Consider the following 22911-nt stretch of genomic DNA (forward strand, 5'->3'; position numbering starts at 1 on the left):
ATCTCCTAATTGGCACGGCAGGGGGACCTAGCGGGTTCACGGCTGCCCGTAGGCCCCATTCTGTGACAGTGTGCATGTGCGCATGCCACGGTCCTCTACTGGGCAGAATTAGAACTTCTCAGCTGGGTGTCACAGGTACTATCCTATTTACAGCAAACAATGGTGCACCCCAAGACAGGCAGAGTATGAACTGCAGCCCAACTTAGTCCATAAACTTCTCAGCAGCACAGTAAAAGCTCAAGTGAAGGATATGCATGTACTATGAACTTTTACAAATTAGTATCAACCAATAATGTGTTACCTACTGCCCCTGTCAAGTTGTCCTCTTGTCAATACAGTTAAAATTTATAAATTTAAAGCCCAAATCTTTTCATTTCAGAGAAAATGCCTGCAAGCTAGTTAGGCACAATGTTAACTATACAAGCAAGGACTGTTTATGTCGCCTCTCCTTGCTTTTGACTCAGCTCTGCAGCCTCCCACCACCAGTTCAATGTTTTTCGCAAAGCCTGTCATCCTTTCAGCTCCTTTCATCCAAACAACAATAAACACGTTTGCTGGGGGCTCTTGCATAACTGCAAACAACGCAAGCTGTGGTGCAGACTTCAAAGGGGGAAGGAAGACCTTAGGCCATTGGAGAGGCATAACATTTTCACTAGAGAGATGGGTACGATGTTGTCACGCCCTTTCTGTGCCTGCTTTGGATAATAACTGAAAATTAGAGATGGGAAATTTAAGGGTGGTTTGGGTTCATTCAAACATTGTTTGGCTTTTCTGAAATCCAAGTGTTATTGCCTGGCTATGTTAGCAAAAAGCCAAAGCTGAGAGGTGGAGGGGGGAAGGCAAGAGAGAGAGAACAACGGACTAAATCCCCTTTCTATCCTGCCCTAACCCCAGTCTCCTTCTTCCATGCTACCTACCTTCTCTACAGGTAATACAGACCACTCCATGATATGGTCCACACTTCAACAAGATCTGCTCTGCCATGCTTTCCCTCTTCTTTTATCTAATCCCTTTTTTAAGCACACCTTTCACAAAGGCTTGAGTCCTCTCCTCAAGCAAGAACAAAGCAGGTGGTACAATCAGACCATAAGCTACGAAAATAGCACCTTAGGGCATTTATACACATGCTCTGGGAGTTGGGGAGGGGAGAGCTTTAATTAGAGTGGCTCCGAGAGCTGATTTAATTAAAATGCCCACAGCGTCTCATGTATCAGCGTCCCCACACTTAAAAATGGTGGCTGGGGGCACTTTATCTAAAGCTTGTCGAACAAGCTTCAGATAAAGTGCCCCCGTCACCATTTTTAAGTGCAGGGACACTGACACACGAGATGCTGGCACTGACACACGAGATCCAGTTAACCAGGTCTGCTTTGCTGTAATTACAACACATCAAAGCACCCTTGCTGCTCGTGTATAGGCACCCTTAATGCTCAATTGTCTTTCTTCATCTGTTCAAGATCAGATTTTCAGAGGTGTACAGCACACACACAAGAGGCTGGATTTTCAAAACTGCTCAAAATTCTGTAGAATTGGTTAAAACACATGAGCAGATTTGCAACAGTGCCCAACAGCCAGTGGCTTGCACTAAATCTGTCCATTACATTTTAATCTCAACGAGGCAGGGACTTTATTTCCCCGTTTGTCTGTGGTGTCTTCCCTACTTTTAGTTTTACATCAATAGCAAATAACAAAGATAACCAATGTTTCTGGGTCTAACCCACCTTAACTAAGGAAATGCTTACTAAAAAAACTAATCTAAACTAAACTTAAAAAATTTTTTTTAAAAAATCAATAAATAATTTAAAACACCCCTCCCTTTTTTATGAGTAGAAGAACCTTTTAAAGAGAGATGCTTTTTCTTTCTTGTTCCACCACTGGAGGGCAACCTGAAAAAGTAAATGAGAAGACTACATCCTGACCACTGTTACACTCCTATGACAGACAAGCAAGAAGGTTACATTACTGAGGGGTGTCTTGCATTGGGAAGTTGAAAAGAAAGAAAAAGTAGTATGAACAAAAGACCCACCTGCCTCACAAACAGTGAGAAACAGCTTGAGGGGACCTTGTATTCCTTAGAAAGGAAGTTACTTAGCAGATCTAATTTTTGAGGGTAGGGAAGAAACAGCATAGGAATCTATTTTTGGAACCACATTTGCTTCCTTACAAATCCACTTTTAATACTAAAATCACAGCAGATCATCAATGTGTATATCACCAGAGACTGAAGGCTGGATTTTGATATTTTTTCATTCTTATTTACACAAAGCCATTTTGAATCATTCTGGTAGTGTAACGGCACCTAGATTACATCCAAACTCACTGCAAGTTCCCTTCATATGGCTGGAGACGTCCAAAAGGGCATTATTGTACGAGAATCAGCAGAGACTTACGCTGCAAGCACCCCAAGTCGCCTGGCTTTCAGTAGGAGCATTCAAGAATAGTAGAATATGAAGATAAACCTACAACTAGAACCATAATGCTAAAAACTAGGCAAAGATGTGCCTGAGGCCTGAGCTCTGCAGGTGGGTAGCATTCTCTGAGAGCCCAGGGAAGAAGCCTAGCAAAGAGAGCCAGGACTCCTCCGGGGTCTGGACAGCAGTGTGTCATTCCCTGTATTCCTTTGCAATCCTAACTCTGCCTTCAGAATACAAAACCCATCCCTTTATCAGTGGGAAATATTAAGTCAGTCATTAATCTTTCTCTATAAAAGCATTCAAAATATCTTTTCTGACTGATAAGGAGGCTCACTTTCACTGCCAGCCAGAGCTCCCCATAGTTGAGGCTCCTCATATGGTTTCCTAGTAATCTGGCTTGACATTGTGTGCATTCCTGCTTAAACAAACGAATACAAAAAAAAATCAGGACAGCAAGAACTTTACAGAGGAGGCTGCCAAAATTAAGATCTGTGCATGCCAAGACATGCTTCGGAAAGAGAGATGGTCATCTAGTAAAAACTGATTCAGAGGCTCTCCTGCCTGCTACCACACACAACACTATAAACATGACTCGCTACCTGCAGGCGTGGCAGAAAGGCTACAAAATGCAGCAATATTAAAGAGCAAAGGCATGTTTTCAGGAAAACAATTTGTTTTAATTGCTCCAGCCATATGTGGCTCAGGGATGAGCACGCTGCCAGCTCTCAAAGGGCTGCAATAGCATATCAATTAGAGATAAGCAAGGGGAATTTACAATTCATGGTCTACAAAATGAACTTGGTCTTGCTAATGGGATGTCTGAGAACAGATCAAAATGTCCTGACATGTCTTGATTATTTGCATTTCCCAGCCAACTTCTTTGTGAGCTTAGTTTTTACTGTATTAAACAATGAAGAACAGTTTAGTGTATTTGATAGTTGACCATCTCTAATTCAAGCTCTGCTGTGATTACTGATTAGCCACACAAGTTATACAAATATTCGTTCTGTTTCCTTATTAGTTCTCATTATCAAGAGATGGACTTGTGGAATCCATTAGGTTTTTCGGGCTGGGTTGAAGCTGTGGAATTTCATCAGTCACAGACATGGCATGAACTGAAATACCGTAGAGTTCAAAGTAGACATCTCTGTCTGGTGCAAGCAGAATACCTTTTATGTACACACACACACCTCAGACAGCTGTTTCCCAGCCGGTGTAGCAGAAAGCCCCCTTTGTACATTTCCCTTCTGGACACTGACAAAAAAGAAGCCCTTTCTTGCCTGCGCCCCCATTTTGTGCATTTCTTTTTCCTTCTAAGTACCGGCAGAGATCTAGCACACTCATTGAATGGGTGCGACAAGGCTCAGAGCAAGCCAGAAAGCTCAAGTGGCTTTCTGGAGGAGAAACCTACAAACTACATTTACATATCAATTAATCTTAGTGTCACTAAAGAAAACAAAAGACCTAAAATATTCACTTCAAAGACTGTAAATATATCCTGGTGCTAACCTAACTCACTTACTGTCCCTGGTAGCCTTTGATCCTCACTACCTCACATTGCGTTTTCACACATTTCTCACAGTGCATTTTTATATTTCATCTGTCTCATTTTTACCATGGCATTTTGTATTTTATATTTTATACTTTTAAACCCTTAAGGAATGTATTCCCTGTAAAATGAAGTTAAACCCTGGACCATTGTTAAAAACTGCATTGAAACTGTAATTGTAAAGTGATAAAATCTGCTATACTGGGCAGTCCCTTGAGTGAATGCGAATGTATGATGATTCAGTAGATACCTGAACACAAGGCAAGAGCCTCTGGCTGTTAACGGACAATAACCGAACGAGAGGAACTTAGCATTACAAAACTCAACTCTACAAGCCATTTTAGGCTAATCAAGCCAAGGAACTGATTCCTGGAACTGAGCACGCACCCTATTGACTATTCCTGTATCCCATAACAATACAGCCATTAAATCAATAAGTCAAGAGTGGATTCCTGCTTCAGGTACCAGCAGGCAGAGACCCCTGTGACTAACAGCTGTCATGTACTCCTCAAAACCCACCATGACAGCGATCCCTGGACTGGACAGCCAAGAAGTTGCTGGGGATCACACAAGCCTTCCAGAAAGGGATAAAAGGCAGTGAAGCATGACCCTCAGTGGCTCCCTCTCATCCAGCATCTGATCTACCAAGACAGAAGGACAAGAAGGCAACCCCCTTCTGGACAAGACATCGCCTTGAAGGAAGCTGACCATTGACAGCAGATACCAGGGCCTCAGATAGGTAGATATACTGACACCAGTGCTCTCACAATCACTACAGCAGCTACTATACACTGTACTATGTGGGTTTGTGTGACATGGGTTTGAATGAGTGAGTGCATGTGTGGGTGTGTGTGTGCATGCACGCTACAGTGACTAGTAACACTCATAACTCAAAGTCTACATTTGTAAGTTTATTGGTAACTTCACATCCCATCCAATAAATTAGAATTTATGATGATCCCACGAGTTGGTCCTTTGTTGCCAACACCTGCATTCCTCACAAATCCATTTTAATCCTGTTGAATAGTGCCACTTAATGTAAGCGCTTGGTACAACTAATGGGTTTTAAAGTACAACTGTCCGTACTATTAATCTTGCAAACAATGGACCAGAATCTCAACTGATGTAAATCAGCATCCCTCTGTTGGTAATAACATGGCTATACTAGTCTGTACCAGCTCAAGGTGAGGTCTGCTATGACGTGTTTTAAAATAAAAACTAGTTTGTGCACTAAATCTTTTAAGCTCAATTAAGTTTCAGTTGACCAATACCTCACATTGCCATGGTTTAAAAATGAGCTCATGACCAAGAAGGACCATAGTTTAGAAGCATACAATAAAACGTCATTTAAACCCACCTGGACAGTGGCGAAAACAGACTCAGGCACTTGATACTTCAACTCGTTGGCAGTTTGCTGAGATTTTGGCAACAGGAATGGGTAGGAGAGGGATCTATATTTGGGCTTCATGATCTTTACAAGAAAAAATACATACAAATAAAACAATATTTTAGAACCTGCTTTTCTTCTGAGTTTTACATTAGATACTTTTATTGTATTCACATCCTTCTCATAATACAGAAAATTGTGTGGAAAACTTCTTTAAGAATCGTGTGAGAATCACAGTGCATACCAAAAGTCTTCACTCCAACTTTGAACAGTCTTGAAGATACCCATGAAAACTGTACTCTTCTGTGCCTTTGCCTTGGAGAGAAACAAGCTTTCTGTTGGCCCCAGGCTCCTGTATCATCCTTGAGTATCTTCATTAACAAGGTTAATGAAGCCTTCACTCTCCAGTGGTGAGGACCATAAACCTGTGTCAGTGGTGATCGGACCCCCGAGTGGTGTGGGCTAGCCGTTGGACTGCCAATGATGGGACTTTCACAGCTCAGCGTTCCTCTAAGGATTGGATCTTTACTGGATCCAACAGGCTCTTCACTGACAGATTTCCCTGGCCCTTGGCCTTGGGGATCCAGGTCACAACTACTTTGCCCTGTTTACTCCATCTCCCTGATATACCAGTGGTCTGATTCCCCTGATCTTCTCTGGGTATATTTACTGATCCCCTCCCTGTCCCTGATTGCTGTTTCACAGGAGGACCACTGTCAAACCTACCTTTGTGAAGTTCCAGCGCTGAATAAAGTGTCGAGCGATATCCCGTGCTGCTTTGCCATGTACCACAGAGGCAATGTCATGCCATGGCATTCTTGGTGTAGTATGTCTGTCAATGAAATCTCCACAGAGAGAAAAATATGGTTATACTTCACCCCAGGGAAATACCAGGCATGAAGAATATCATAGTTTCCTCAAACTTAACCCTTCCATGAAATAAAAGCTAGGACATTTGGAGTTAAAACTGAGGAGTTCAGCTCACGGGGGCTGGATTCAAGTCCATTTAGCCATTATAGCAATAGGATACCTGGTTCTCACTTAGGAATTCTGCTGCCTTTTGCAGTTGCCGGATCAGATGGTCTCAATTCAGGAGGATAAAGTCAAAGGGACTTCTTAGGTAGTAGAGGCTTATGGAAGACGACAGGGGAGTCCCAGAGACACAAGAGTTGCTTGCAGATTGCAATGGTACTTACCAGCGAACGGCTTGTCAAGCTGAACCCAGTCTTTAAAAACAAAGTTGCAGTAGTCCTTTCCATGCCAGAATCTGGTTTCCCCAAAGAGCTCTCCAACACCGGTCTTCAAACTGCGGATCGATCCTTTATCTGTCACAAAGAAATATAGAACACATGCTATTTAGATGCCCTCAATACATCACAGATGAGACACACACTTCAAAAGGAAAGCACTGGCATAACTTGCCAGAACTGTTTTCTAGGTAAGTCTTTATGTTGGTTTCAAAGGAAAGGAAAGTCGACTGTTTCCAGTCTTCTGTTAACACTTGTGGTACAAAATCAAGCACAAATCTTGCTGCTAATTGAAACTAGAGGTTAACTCCTCTGCAAATTGTATTTAAAATTTACACTTTAATTATTTACAACTCCCCAGTATTATGAAAGGAAGACTACTTCTTTTAATATATAACCTCTGAGGAAGGTGTGCCTATATCTGTGTATAGGACTACGTTCTGACTATACAATGACTAGCCGCTACAGTACAAATAAATCCTAGTATCAACTTCCATTTTCTAGGATTCATGATTTTGGCTCCACATCAGAATAACTGGCTCCACAGTGAGTAGCTGTGTAACTGAGCCAGCACCAAATTGTACTTTCTTTTTTTTCAATGAGTCTTTATGTAACAATTTCAGTTTCTCAAGTGGTCCTCTATATTGTGCACATGGATGTTGAATTTCAGTTACGTGGCGAACACTAAAATCTTAGCATCTTTGCAATGACTTAGAAGCAAAAGTTCCCCCTGCTCCTTAGCACCTCTTTTCTAGTGCATATGGGCATATAGATTAGGAGTAGAGTGAACTCTTTTCCTTCCCCTCTCAGAAAACAGGAAATGTCACATGGGATCAAACCAGAGTCTAACTCTTGCTTTCCTGCCTCTGACAGCAGCCCTATCAAAAATGGTGCAACAATTACAGTATGCAAAAACATGTCTATAAGAAAAGTGTCTTTGCAAGCCCAGTGCTCTGTGGTTATCATCTATTCTGAAGCAGAAGGTTTGATGCTCCTTACCCATTTTGTCCTATATATGTTATTTTATTTTCATATGACCTGCCCAGGGTCATACCATAGGGATTGTTCAATGCTGTTAAACTTACAACTGGTCTCAAGGACTCAGTCAATGTCTAATCATATGATTTTTTCCTCCATCTGGGCTATGCAGTCTCCCATCTGTTCCCATTTATTTTCTCACAACTAATCTGTTTTGCACTCACCAAGTTGGAGAGATTCTGCTTCCTTGACTGTTTTAGTACCATTCTAATCCAGTTGCTGGGAAAAGACAGAGAGATTTCTCTCCCTGAGACAATGCTAGCTGGGGGATCTTCCGTGTAGTTCAGCAAAATGGTTTAGGAACTGAATCTAGTGTCTTTATTCTTCTGACCAAGCAGCCAGGCAGCCCATGACAACTTATTATAACTTCTTTTATAATTATCCAACAAAATATACAATAGCAACAATACCGTAACAATATATAAACAGGCAGCTGTTTGACACAACAGGAAGCCAGGCAAAGCCAAAATGCCATGCAACAGGTTGGCACAAATGATAATAACTGACCAGCTGCCACAGCAAAGGTACTTCCAGCTGGCAGTTCTGCATGAATTGCTAGTGAGAGACAGGTGGAGCGGGAAATCATGGGGTAGGCAAATAACAGATATGTGAATGCCGTGGAATCAGAACATGTTTTATTAACCAACTTTCTGAGATCAACATTGACTCACATGAATGAATATGAAAGTGGTGACTGTCACATCCTGCAGTGCAACATATTCACATATGAAAACAGACTCTTTATGTAGGATTTTAGCTTTTATCTTCAGCTGGCTATCTATGCATTAAATGAGTACTGACGGTGGCCAGAAAAAGAACAACGTGGTGCAGCATTAATTGCTTGCCTGAATTCCCACCCCCAGGAACATCACCTAGGATGTGATCTCTAGGATGTGTAAGATGAACCTAGATATCATGCCAGGGTTTAGGCACTTCCCAGTTCCTGAAAACTGAGGCAGCCAGTTTCAGTCAGCCACCAGCTCAAAAAAAACACAGGGAAACAGATAAGCTGTGGGTTGGGCATTGCATTTGGGCTCTGTCAGGTTACGGCAAGGTGACCAACCTTCAAAGTCCAAAGATCTCCACTGAGAAAAAAGTCCTGGTTGTCCAAACAAATCTCTTCTTAAAAAAACAACACTATGGAACTTGGGTCGCTCGGGACCTTGGGATTACCTGTCTTCTCACTGACAGCCATGTGAACCAGTAGTCATCGTTCCAACAAAGTCAAAAGAGCACCACTGATCTGAAGCTGGTGTACTTATCTCTCCCAGATATTTGTAACTAACTTCCTAAATGCTATTATTACAAAGGAACTGTTTCATCTCACAAAGCAAATGAATTAACATAGTGCAAATAAATCAAAACTGCTGCCACTTGGCGTAATTATGCTCTCACACAAAACGGTGGTAAAATTCCCACTTTCTTTAGCAGAATCACCTTCAGGCCAATGCTGAGCACTTTGGAAAATTCTATCCATCACGTGGCAGGTCAGAAGGGACCCATTAGGTCGCCTCGTCTAACCTCCTACATAACACAGACTTTGAACTGAGCCCAATACCTTTCATCTGACTAAGGAATAAAGCATAAAATAATCATTCTTTTCTGGATTAAAAACCTATACAGCTACTCCTCGCTTAATGTCATAGTTACATTCTTGAAAAATGCGACTTTAAGCGAAACAATGTTAAGCAAATCCAATTACGTCACAATAGTTACCTACTAGCAGGCAGCAGCCAAACAAGGTTATAACTGAACACTGAGTGACTTTAAATGAGTATGTTCTCTAATAGATCAGCAATGTAATAACAAAACAACGTTAACTGGGACCATGTTAAGTGAGGAATACCTGCACATGATTCCTTAGGCTTAGGGGACATGCCTAAGCCATCAATCCTTTCCCAAACAACTGTCCTCTCACCCCCACAAACAATGCAGGGGCTGACATGCTCTTGGCATCTGCCACAATCTATTCACTGCCATTCCAGAATGAGAAAAAGCAACCATAACATCTCATTTTTTTTAAAGAAGCCAAACCCCTTCTCTGCCTGCCTACCTGGAAGAAAGCAGGCCCTCTCAACAGCATACGCTACTGCCATTCCATGGACAGCAATACAGACGATGCATCCCACTCCCTTCTCAACTATGCACCGTGATTTGAGAACAATAGTGGCCAAATCTCCATTTAAATACATGGCCATGCAGCCATAAATATCACTTTCATCCTCTTTCCCAACTTGTTATGATATCACACAAACTTCAAAAAATTCAGTCCCATTTTAGCGGCATCATCAATTCCAGTGAAATGCCCTGTACTTTGCATCAAGCGTACAAAGCTGGAATAGTCATCACCTAAAACCCAAATTAACTTCTCAAAGGGCACATACTATAGCCAGTATTTTCATTTTTAACTCTAAACAGAAATAAATTATGGTGTAGCGGTGCTTTATTTACTTATTACTTATTTGTGCTCCAGATTCCTAGAGTCTTGTAAAGCGCAGTCTCTGCAGAAAGCAATTCTGCTACGTTCTCCTTACAGAAAGCAACATAAAAATTGAGGGTGTAGAATAATGATCTCAGGGCCCCACCTAACTCTCACCAGGACTGGACAGCAAATACATTAACAGCTACAGCTTCTAGACAACTCCAATTCACTTACCCTTCTCAGACTCAGCAAGCCCTTGCCTGGACTCAGTGTGGTGATGAAACATTTTCAGATGGGGTTTTAAACTCTGGATTAAATTCTGTTGACTCCTACTAGGATTGCAATAACCTGCAGAGAGTTGAAATGCTCTACTTACAGCAAAAAAGCAATTCTTTAACTACTCTGGTTACCCAAGAGTGTTTAAAATAACATGCAGCTTGAAATAACTTCAGTTCAATCAATTGCAAGCTCAGTGAACAGAAAATTAGAAAATTAGAAATGGTACAATGATCAGAGAACGAATTCCTGATTTGATTTTAGAGCAAAAATAGGCATAAATTGCTGCTGCAAAAGCACCATCTGAGCTGGCTCTGACCTTATGCAAAACATACTCCTGCACATCATTCCTGCCAAAGGCAAAAATAAGCTTTAAAGTCGGGTTTGGGAATAACAGAATCTAAACACCCCCTAATGTAAGTTCCTACCGAAAGGTTCATTTTCCACAGCTGTAGTAATGGAAGACTTGAACCCTGGGTTTTGAGTGAGCCCCCCGTCAGTGGAGACAACTATACATGAACATTACATGGTGAACATCACAGGAAATTAGACATCACATGCACAAGACCATGATAAAACGTGGTTTTTTCCATGTGTAGTTTGGGGCTGTCACATAGCCAAGTTGAAGATGTCATCTTTGTTGTGTGACAACTATTAATTAGCCAAATGCAAAAAACATTTCAACGCATTTCAAGCTTATTATGCGATGGTACAAATTAACCCATTCACTAACCCCAGTCGCTGTTCTAGCAGTTTAGGAAACTGCTGACTTTCCTTCATGCCCGTAAACAGCTCCTCTGCCCTCCCCAAGTATGTGCTCTGCAGGCAAAGTGGCAAGGCACTACTTACTTGACTCGCTGTCGATGCTGCTCACACTGTCAGAGTGATGTATGCCATGTTTATGGAGCTGCCTATAAATGCTGAACCTGGCAAACTTCCTGGCTTTTCCTATTCCTTTCAGCCGTGAGGAATCCAGGGCATCATCCAAACTTTTCTGGTTTTCCAGAGAATCAGTGAAAGGTTTTAGGGCTACAGCTTCAGTAGATTCAGCTGCAGCCTTAAAGATACAAAAGGATGACAGTGAAGCATGGAAGAGTATCCATTTAATCTTTCACAGGATTAAATTCCACCCAAACTCTGCAGACACAACTCCCATTGATTTCAATGGGAGCTGTAAATTGCAGCTTAGTGGCTTAATGAGCACTGAGTGTTCACTCAGCAGAAAACACTGTAAATAAGAACAGTATATTCTTCCATGAAGTGCCTATAAATCTATCCTGGCTTAGTGCATGTTGTCCAGAGGCTCTCCCACAGTAATCCCATTTTAATAAAAAAAAAAAAAAAAAGATCTTATCTCATTCAGTACCCTAGAGCCAGGTTTTCAAAAGATCTCATCTCTTCGGGCAACTAATAAGGGCCAGGTATCCCAAAGTCCTCTGCATCTGGCAGCTTCTACTGTGATGCTTCTTGCTAGAATTTCCAGTTTAACCCAAAATACCCAATATACTTATTTTGGTGCCTAAATGAGAGTTGAACTCTTAAAAAACTAGCTCAGTTGTTGCATTTTCTACATCACTCCCCCCATTCCTGTCCCCACACCCCAGCTCTCTAGCAGCAAACAATGTTTTCCATGAGGTCTTTTAGGTATGCTTTCTTTGGTGGCTGGTGGATTTGACTCTGATAAAGGGCTTTGTTTTGTATGCTGCAACCAGTAATCTGTGCACAACCAAGCTACAGCTCTGAACTCTAGACTTAGAGATTAAAATGACTTGTCCTTTTCCAGCTTGCATGTTGGATACAACTATAGAACCTCCTGTGTATACTGACTGAAGACTAGAGTGTACCCTTCATTAAATGTTAAGAGCAAGATATATAGATATATATATATATAGCATTTACTCTTACCGCTAGGTTCATCGTGGACTTTGTTCCTGAAATTCGCTTAACGCTGCCAACATCAGTCAGCCTGTGCTCGTCGTCATCCCACCTCCCATAGGCCAAGTCTATGCCACCAATGAACGCTATGGACTGGTCAACGATAACAAGTTTCTCATGATGGGCCCACAGGTACACTGAGGATGACACATGGTCTGGATGCCTCATCACCTGGAAAAAGAAAAATCATAAAACCCACTTGTTAGATCCTAAACAGTTTTGACAAATGTGAACCTTTGGCCACAACCACAGGGCTTTTTTCAACCCCAAGCACCTACCAATAGTTAAATACAAAGTGATCTTTTCTTTAGGATTTGTCACCACTTGAAAGTTGTAATGTTTCAACTCCACTGGTAGAGTTAAATACTACCCTCCTTGCAGGGACGTGTATGTATATTTTTGTACCAATATACCAGTTCCCATGTATGAAAGCAAGTGATTTTACTGGGATAAGCTACCTCTGCACCAGGATAGTTGCACCTATGCTAGGGCTGGAACCAGTATAACAACTAATTTAGTAAACAGTTATACCAGTGCCTCATCAGCATGGTTATTTATACCTCTCATTAGCATACACCAGTTACCCCAGTGCAACTTGGAAGTAGAGCCCAGACCTAGAAGATAATGAGTTGATGTATGTTACACATTACCTTGTTGATGGCTCTTGCAAATCAGGGTGAGAGGAGAATTATCTCATTTTATTTTTCATTTTCCAAAATGAAAGAATGTAGGAAATAGTTTCTCTACATATATTTATTTAAAAAGAACAAGTTTCAAACAGGACTGCAACAGAGGAGGAATCCAATACTTGGTAGTTTATTCTCATCATGAATCACTTTTGTAACTAAAAATATGTTCCAGCCAAATACATGACTGGGGTGGCTTATAAGAGAGATGGCTCCTCCTTGAAAAGGGTGTTGAACTAGACCTCTGATGGTTTCTTTCAACCATCATTTTCTATTCTATTTTTAATTTATCTGGGTTTAATTACCAAATATTGGTTCAAGATCTTCATTATTTTTGAGAGAGAATTCATTTTCTGTTCTGGGATCAAACAGCATATTAAATAGGATATTCTTTTAAGGCAGGAATATAAACGTTGACTCTTCACTCTATGTCTGAGCAGAAATGGAGGCATGAAGAAACAACCCTGGATTGTGACTTTTCCATTTAATGTAAATTGCCAGATAAAACAAGCTTTGTGAAAATTAGATGGATAGTTTGAACAACAGAACCCTGACAGGGGTAAGCTAAACATATTTATACAGTACTTAAGGACATTTCAGTTGCCATAGTCAGGTACTGGTTTCCCCTACTGGTGAGCAGAAGCAGAAGAGAATATGGGTTAGATTCAGTTCCACCCATAAGGTATTTAAATGGACCTAGGTGCCTAAATGCTGCTCTAGCTCACCCTGCTCCAATCCCTGAAAATCCATTCATGCATCTACTTTTGTAACAACCACTATTTTACCCTGAAGACTGAGTCACAAAAAGCAGGGTGGAGGAGGACGACCTATTCGCCTTTTGTATCAACAGCTTTTCAGGGACTTGAGCTAGGTGGAACAAAATCACAGGTACCTAAATAGACTAACATGCCTAATCCGGGGAACAGAACTGGGCCATATGTCTTCAAAGATCATTTTCCCATAGTGGCAATTGACACTATTTCTCAATAGTGTTTGAAGCAGTGTTTCATTTGTCTGTCCCCCAAATACAAAGAGTGGTGTTAGGTATAAAGAGCAATGAATATACTGGCAGTACACAAAGGTGCTACACTGTACCTTAACGTTGGGATGCAAACGCATCAGGGTCCTCTTGCTATATTCACTGTTGATTCCTAGGGCAAGTTCCACCTCTTTGTAGAGCATAACAAAAATTTTCACTCCTTGTTGCTGTCAGGAAACAAAGGATAAATGTCCGTTTAAATGGAAATCCCTATCCCCCAGTAAGGACATCCTTGGGCTTCTGGCTTCAGAAGGGGAGGGGGAGGGGGAGTAAGCATGGTGCTCTTGTGGGGAAAGCTCAGGTTGAGATTGCACATCCAGGAGGTCAGTTCCTGATTAGAAGCTTCCAGATCCAAGGCCTAATTTGCTAAGATACTTCAGCTCCCATTAACATGGATGGTGGACCCTGGCACCTTAAGGGACTGGGCTCTAACATGATTCCCTATGTGCAGTTTGGAGCCATTTTCTGTAATGATATATTGCAGACTATCTCTGTAGCTGGTTAATCTCTTTATCAGCCTTCTGGGCCACGATGCCTGAAGGCTAACTTCCCTTGCCCAATTTTGTAGGATTATGAATGAAAACCTTTGAGGTGTTGCTCTATGATACCTTTTTTTTGCAGGGATTATCTGAGTGAAAATATTGAGACAGAACCTTAACTTTTTCATGCCCAATACAGCAGAAAATATGACTTTCCCTCTCCTCTCTGTGCTAACGCAATAGTTTTCCAGCTGAACTTCCCTATGTGATGCTGTGATGGATTGAGAAGTGCCACTATAAAATGCTGTGAGAGGTCCAAAACCTGGCAGCAAGCAATTGCAAATCCACAGACACTGGCAAGGGGAACCAGGGAAGGAGTACTACTTAAAACTACTTTTAACTGATGTCTATTTAAGTGATTGGATTTCAGGTTGATAGCATTCATTTAAAGCTTTGAAAAAAAATTGTAGATGTGTTTCAGAACATGTCCTGTTGGAAAAATATTACAATACATGAATTTAACTTGCCATTTTGAGGCCCAGTTCCGGCAACCTGATTCACAGCCAGTAATACCTGAACTGCATGTGTTTACTAACATCTATGCTGCACTGGGTTGTATTTTTCTTTTAGGGACTATCTACATGTAAAAGGGTTACAGCTACCCTGATAAGAAGAAACTCTCCTCCCCCAGTAGAGACATTATTTAGCTAATACCAACAAAAGGGGTTCCTTTGTGAGGGAATCTTAAACCAGTTCCTGGAATCAAAACTGAAATGAAACAAAAGAACAAATGAAACAAAAAGATCTTTGGTCAATATAACGGCACCCATCATAGGGTTTCTCAGGGAGTAGCTATGTCAGTGTTCTGGCAAAACTTAAGTGCTGCTCAAGCCTTGGCAGAGTTTGGTCACAGCTAATGGGGAGACCCTCAGCTACTGAAAACCAGCATAGCCCCACTGCCTTTAGTAAACTTATGATGGTTTCAAAAACAAAGATACTTGTCCTTCTACATTTACTTGAAGATTCATTAAACTTCCATTTGTAGAAAGCTTCTACTAACATGTAAACCATCTCCAAACTGTGGACCATTTTGTGCACCCCAATACGCTGGCCAAGGGGAGTCTGGAGAGGCGAAGTATGCACATCAAAGTATAGCTTTGCTAAGACTGCATGCTGGGCCCACTGAGCCAACAATTTATTGATAGGCTCCAAATGAGAGAGCAGGCAAATATTTCCATGGACGTACCATGACACATTCTTAGCTCATAGCTGGCGTTTACAGCCACTGGAAAGTCTGCATTGATATGGTAAACAAAGAACAAACACTTGCAGTGGGCAAATCCTTGTGAATATGCTTTATCTGCCACAAACCAAGACAATGGTCGTTAATAAACTGTTCAGAAAAAAATATTTTTTATGCATTTTTGGATGGGGCAAGGCGAATAGTTACTGAAAGGGCTATTCTGGATGTATGGAGAGTCAAAGCCTTCCACCAAGGTTTCTAGCCGTTTCCTATATGACTGCACTCTATACTGCAGTTTTCAGTGGCCATGCCTTTCCACTGAGTCACCACTAACATCCTGTAATGCAGAAAACCACAAACCAGTATTTTCACTGGCTGAAGGAATGCAAAACTGTGGAAAACAGAGTCTAGAAGCACGGGAAATCATTGCCTTTTTTGTCCAGCTTTTTCAGAAACAAAAACATTTCAAAACTGCACTAAAGTACAGGCCATGTCAGCAGCAGTTATATAAATGGTTCAGGCACGGAAACAATGAGAGCCAGGGATGGAAGGACAGACATAGAGTGTAAATGAGAATGAGAGAGAGAAATCAAATAGTAAAGTCTTAACTATGCAAATGGGGGAAGATCCAAGATTTAGCAAAAGGGGAAGTGAGAGCAGTCACTTGTGCTGCAGGGAGGGCTGTACCCTGGCTCCCAGCCTCCTCCCCACCACCTGTGCTGTGGGAACCTCTGGGGACATTTTAAAGTCCTCAGAGCACCTAAAAATCCTCTCCTCTGCTCCCCTCCATGCTCAGAGCTACCTCCTCGCCCCTACCCTTCCCCTGCTCACCACTCCTGCTTTCCCTGCTCTCCCAGAACTGTTCCTGCCCACTCCAGCAGGGCTGTGAAGGGGCTGGGCTCAGCTGGGACCATGATAGTGGCGATGGGTAGGTTCCCCTGACCTGCCTGGTCCCCACCCATCACCACTGTGTCTGCCGCTGTCCCAGCTGAGCCAAGCTACTGCGCAGCCTGGCTGGAGCAGCTCTGAAGTTTCCCCACCTGCTCAACAGCAGCGAAAGCAGCAGCAGCAGCAGGTAGGGAAGGTAGGAAGCGGACAGGGGATGCGTCTCTGAGTACAGAGGGAAAGGGAGGGGATTCTTGCCTATTTGAGGACTTTAAAAACAGTCCCCAGAGGCTCCCAGTCAAAAAGTGTTGTGCAGGTACATTACTGCACCCCCTCTGGATCCACCCCTGTATGCAGAACTACCAGAGACGTGCATTTTACTGTGGCCCTTGACACAAGCATTTGCCCACTCTGAGCCAGTTAAGTCTCTGAGTCATGTTGATTACTATGCTGTCTGCAAGTTACACATTCCCATCCAACTCCAGTTAACAAGTTTTCACTTGATGGAGTTCTGCACAGATCACCAAATTATTTTTAAAAAGGCTGTTCACTTTAATGACCTTACTTTAACATCCTGCTCCTCCCCACATTTTCCACAGTATGGAACAGCAGGTCAGGAGCTCCTCCTCACAGCTAACATCTTCTCATAAGCAGAGTCATAATTAGGTATAAAATAAGATAAATGAGGAATGAAGGGCCAATCAAGGACTTCCATCTAAAACGGCTCTGAGCAGGACATAGGTGGGGCTGGATTGGGAAATGATAAAACAGAAAATCTTGCGTAGACAAACACTTCCTTACTTTTTTGGGGGAAATTCCATGCTCAGCTGCTCACTGACCTTGTGTGTGGATTTAAAATGTTTAAGTACAAACCAGAAAAAGAACACACTTAGCATATGCCAATAATATAAATGGACCCCTCTGACTTAGAAATAATTTATGGATACTCCTGAATAATTCTGGTAATAAGATCCTTATCTCCTTGGAAGATTGATAGCACCATTAGCAATTTAATAATGCTCTCTTTTGGAAGTAGGTGCATGTATCATAATTTAAGGCAATAATGTGAATGGAAGGGCACTGACACCATATCATTGCCCCCAGGAAATGGTTTGCACCATTGGCCAAAGGCAGCCCATATGTAACTCCAGTGACTAGAGAGCAGTATGGTTCAATGTCTCTAAATCATGAACAGCTTTTAAGGACAGAGCAGGGGTGGCGAACAGGAAGAACCAGCTACAGAGAATTCATGGGAAAGAAGAAACAGCTCCTGTCTCAGGAATGGGGGTCTAGTTTGGGAGTCTGGAAAGTGGTATCAGTGCTCTGTCCCCTGGCCTTCCTGAAATGCCTCAGCTGGAGGCAGAGACAACTGAAGAAAGCAGGGAATACAACCCATCTCTTGGCAAGTGCTGGCAGGATAAGGTGAAGAGCTGAAGGTCACTCAGTGGATGATTGCTGGCCCCAACCCATAGCTCCAAGTTTCTCATTCCTGCTGCTGCTGCTGCTTCTGCAAACCTGATGGCAGGCCCTATGCTCCCCTGGCTTTGCCCTGCAACCCTACAGCTTTGCTCTGCTGCTGGGGGAATAGGAAAAAGAGGAAAAATTGAGGCTTGCTGCTCCACCCAAATTATCTTCTACTTTGAAAAATGGGGACCTGAACCAGTGAGAAGGCACAGTCTGCTTACTGCTTTCCGCTTCAAAATGCAGTCTAGTCTCCAGCGATTTCCTTCTACCACAGGTCGTTTCATAAAGATTTCTGGGCTCAGCCTAAAAAAGTAAAGAGGAAAAATAAAGCCCGTCATGTGCTGGGTTAACAACATTTCAGGTCTAATAATCAATTCCAATAATGAAAGAAAAACTAAATGAGTTTTTGTGGGAGGTGAGGAGTGAATTCCAGTCTCCCAGAATGATTCCTTTTTTCCATGCACTCTTATTCTTTGGTTTTTAACAACTGTGCCAAGCAGGTGACATGCCCCATACATAGCATGGACGGAGCAGCCAGTGGGACGTTGCATGCAACATCTAGGGGGGCAAACCTGAGCCATGACACAAAGTGGAGAAGCTTGGACTTCATACTTGAAACAGTAAGTTCTTGTAGTAATACAGAATATTGTACCACTGGTAGAACTGACAGTGATATGGAGATTAAAAGACAACCCCTAAGGATTTTGGTTCATTTGACACCTGAACTACGTGAAGATTATAAGACCTGTGCTGAATTTTGCTTGCTAGCTACACAAAAAGCAGCAATCATGGATTCACAGGGCAGAACGGATGATATTGGGTCATCCACAGTCTGAGTGCCCATATAGCAAGGCAACCATATATCACCTATTTTCTTCTGTATCAAGCCTAATAACTTGAGTTTGACTATAGCAAACTAGTACAACCTGAAAACATGCTTATGATAGAAGCATTTCTTTGAGCTTTCATAACTTTTGTGTAAGCTTTGCAATTCCAAGACATATGGAGAACTCAATGTTGCCTTACATAAAGATTTTAGCTAGGAGATAAATGATATCTCTACATCATTATCTGATATTACACATGCAATAACAGTTTATTTATGATCCTTTTAGGGTGCAGGCTCATTTTAGTGAGGGTTGATGTAATACCTGGCTTTTCTACAGGTCTTTCCACCAAAGAACCTCCAAGAGCTTTACAGAGATTCCTGAATTAAGCCTCTCTTACTCCTGAAAGTTAGATGAATACTAATGGGCCCATTTTACAGATTAAATGCAAAGACACTAAGTAACTTTCCCAAGGTCATGCAACACTTAAAAGCAAACTTTGGGTGAGTACAGAAGTTGCTTTTTTATCACTAGAAGCACTTTATTGCTGTGACTTAATACAGGTGCATGGCTTTACAGCACTTAAAACTGGGTAGAACGCTTTAAATTAACCCTCGTTAAATGAGGTATTGAATATGAAGCAGTGTATTTCAGAACACTTTAGCAGTCTAGAGCACTTTAAATAACTTGTGTACACTGGTCAAATTTCTGACCAGTGGAGCAGCCCCAGCCTCCTAGCCTGGAAAGGGCAGGGAGCCTCAGAGGTCCCCATACCAAATGCTGCACTTCTGTCATGTTTAAGAGAGCTATAGCTTCATAGTGCTATAAAAAATGCTCTAAATTATAGCACTGTAAAATGTGCATGGAGCACTGCTGTACACACCCTTCCTGATTTTGTCTGTGGTTCCGGACATATCCTGCTTATAGAGAACTAAATCCATGACAAGATATAGCATCTGGAGATAGGTCAGAACTGGGCAAGTCCAGAACATGGGCTCCAACAGTAAGCCTGGCAGAGCAAGGAACAATACCTGCTCAATTAATAGCTTAGGGCTGAATCTCACCTACCTCTTAGACACGCAAGCACTGTGCGGGAGGACATAAGGAACTTGTTCCTCCATTGTCTGGCCCCACGGAAGCTGAGCATAAATGCTTCTGTGAATCACTCCCCTCAGGTACATCTGGTTCCCCATGAGGGTGAGGAGAAGGTAGGGTGTGGGCCATGCAGTGTATGAGTTGTATACTTCAATGCCTTTGGGATGGACAATGCATTAGGAGATACCCTGCCCCCTTGAGATACTCCCTTGCTGCATGGGCTTGTATGCTCCATTGTGGCAGTGCAATACATACTGCTTTCAAACTAGGTGGTGCTTCAATGCATGATACAGTTCTTCAAGGTTATTTCTTAGGAGACACCAAAACTGATGATTTGAAGCATGCATTTTTGGGGCCAAGTGTTCTAAAAAGGCCTCTAAATGAAAACCCTCCTTGTGAGACTCTAAGATGTGCTGCCAAACCATCTGGCTGCACAGCTAGCTTCCATACTGGACGGCCTTTGAACATTGTGGCATTGTCTTGCACGTTCTAACAGAGATGCCTGGTAAGAATCCAAACGAAAGAAATACAAACCACCAATCTGTGATGAAAATTTCTTCTTTAGCTGCCTCCATTGCATTAGCAACATCTTCAAAGTACCACTTTGCATTTACATACCTGTAAAGCAAACACAGCATTTGGAGAAGTCACAGATGGAGAATTTTCAGCCTTCTAAACTGGAAGTGAAAAAGCTCTTTGAATTCTCTCCCCAAAGCAAAATCAACTTTAAAGTTCACACACCTGGCCAACACATGAGGAAAGCTTGACATCACTTACTACTGTCATGAACCCAGTATGATATGATAATGTTCTGCAACTAAGTCTCTCTCATCCCGGTTTTTTTTTTTTTTTAAATGTCTGAGCTCATTTTGAATTTTGAAAGAGATGACACTGAATTGTTCATTTTGGGCCATACAAGGTTTTGGCACAGAGGCAGTTTCAGGAACTCCAAAACAGTATGAACAACAAGTGAGCTTGCTTTCTGTAATGGTTTCTGACTGAGTTAATTTTTGAGACAAAGCTACATCTGGGAAACAGGCCAGAAGTACTAGGCTGGGATACTGGAAAGAAGAACTGTCCTGCATGTTATCTGACTAGCTCATTTCAGGACAGGTCAGCAAAGCAAGTTGTATTTAAAATATACCCGACTCCACATCACTGATTCTCCTCCACTAAGAAGACAAGCTATAAAGCCTCAGATGAAGCAGAAGAGTGACAATGGTGTCAGAACCAGACAGTAAGGGCCCCTCTACGCATGCAGGTAAAGGCTCAATGGGATCTAATGCATGATCCACACAATTATGCCTCCTCCTCCTGCCCTCAGCTGATGGGGCTCCCAGCCACAGGGGCTCTCCACGTACCCCCATAGCTGGGAGACCAGCTGGTGCAATATCCCAGCTGGGGGGATATACCACACACCTCCAAGGCTGGGAGACTGTAGCAGCTGCAGTCTCCTAGTTGCGGGGGGCCATGGGGTACCCCTGTGGCTGGGATCCTTGTCAGGTGATGGGGCTCCCAGATGCAGGGGCATCTACTCCTGTGGCTGAGAGCCAGTATTAGCTGTAAGCTCCCAGGCTTTGTGGTTCACATGGGCCCCCATAGGTGGGAGCTCCAATTAACTGAAGGGTCTCCCAGCTACAAGGGCAAGGGCTACATGTACAAATTACTGGTGGATAAAAACCATCTATACAATTATTACACATTTTCCAGCAATAACTTTTTAGCTTATTGGACATTTTTAAGGTGCCTCAGTTAAATTTGCAAATGTAGCCAGTCTAAATTAATTGTGCAGTTAACCAGGTAATTGCATAATATATGTGAGGTGTAGAGGAGGCCTAAAGATAGGGAATGCAACACTGCAATGCGCAGTTAGGATTGGATCCTGTAAGCCACTGATGCTGTGTGTAATGTTTACTTCTGTTATTTCAGGGACTATGCCACTTCGTGTGTGCATGCAAGACAGGAGGCAGCAGCACATGCCCAAGTCAGCACAGCTGCTTGATGGAGAGGCTATGGGAACGGACGAGACAAGAACCATAGGCTGAAGTGTTCAACAGCACTGAATTCACTTAGGAGCCTAAGACTTACACCCTCGGGGCCTAAACTTCTACGTGCATTTGAACATTTTCTTGAAACCCACAGTCAAAGTAACAAGTGGTTAGCAACTTCTAAATTAAGGAGCCATTTCTATCCTTCAACTGGCATCAGACAAATATGACTTACTTGTGCATCAAGACATCATTTTTATTCTTAAAGCAATATCTGATATGTGGGTCAAAAATCCAAAAAAATTCTGTCCACAATGCAAATTTATGCAGATTAGGCAAAAAAGCTCTGATACTTCTATAGAAATCAACACTATCTATTGTCAGTGAATTAAAACACCTATATTATTTAAGCTTCAATGATAGATCAATAAGGCCAAGTGCCTGTTCCTATTAAAGCTTACCACTTTGCCAAAGTTCTCTCTCGCACAGCTGCATAAGACCCAAATCTGTGATCTTTCAGAAAGTTTTGGCCATTTTTCTGGATGAACTCCTCTATTCCCTGTCCCCACCATCGGGCATGTCTATAGCTGTTACACTTCAAAATCAATGACCTAGAAAATAACCAAAGGATGGAATGAATACATTGCATACATTTTGTTAGCAATGTTAGAAAATGATAATATATGAATTCAAGATCGATAACATCTAATCAAATGTGAAAAGTAGCCAGCTCTGGAGTCTATGGGATGTTGTCTTTTGTAAAAAATATTTCAGCTCCTAAATACAGTGATGACTGACAATCTGTAAATATAATAGATATTTATTGCACACATTGTGTATCCTAGATCAGTCCCTTCCCTCATACTGGTGCATGCCTCTGATTTAAATGGAAGAGCACCAGTGTAACTTGGAGCAGAACCTGGCAGCACAAATGCTA

General features: G+C 42.1%; 1 protein-coding gene across 3 annotated transcripts in view; it reads right to left on the minus strand.

Annotated features, from left to right (window-relative positions):
• The window catches only part of PLD1 (phospholipase D1), a 133200-nt gene that overhangs the window by 38409 nt on the left and 71880 nt on the right, over positions 1 to 22911 (minus strand). For 2 of the 3 annotated variants that reach the window (XM_019503303.1, XM_019503302.1), the window contains exons 10-19: positions 22436 to 22585; positions 20521 to 20604; positions 18286 to 18367; positions 14050 to 14160; positions 12239 to 12439; positions 11183 to 11390; positions 10292 to 10405; positions 6547 to 6675; positions 6077 to 6195; positions 5321 to 5434 (exon numbers count right to left, since the gene is read on the minus strand). In XM_019503303.1, coding sequence (XP_019358848.1) covers positions 5321 to 5434; positions 6077 to 6195; positions 6547 to 6675; positions 10292 to 10405; positions 11183 to 11390; positions 12239 to 12439; positions 14050 to 14160; positions 18286 to 18367; positions 20521 to 20604; positions 22436 to 22585 — 1312 coding nt within the window. The remainder of the gene's footprint in view (positions 1 to 5320; positions 5435 to 6076; positions 6196 to 6546; positions 6676 to 10291; positions 10406 to 11182; positions 11391 to 12238; positions 12440 to 14049; positions 14161 to 18285; positions 18368 to 20520; positions 20605 to 22435; positions 22586 to 22911) is intronic. The other variant, XM_019503304.1, reaches the window with a different exon arrangement.

The sequence above is a fragment of the Gavialis gangeticus genome, unplaced genomic scaffold, assembly GCF_001723915.1.
Source record: "Gavialis gangeticus isolate Ggan-Ray unplaced genomic scaffold, GavGan_comp1, whole genome shotgun sequence".
Classification (NCBI taxonomy): Eukaryota; Metazoa; Chordata; order Crocodylia; family Gavialidae; genus Gavialis; species Gavialis gangeticus.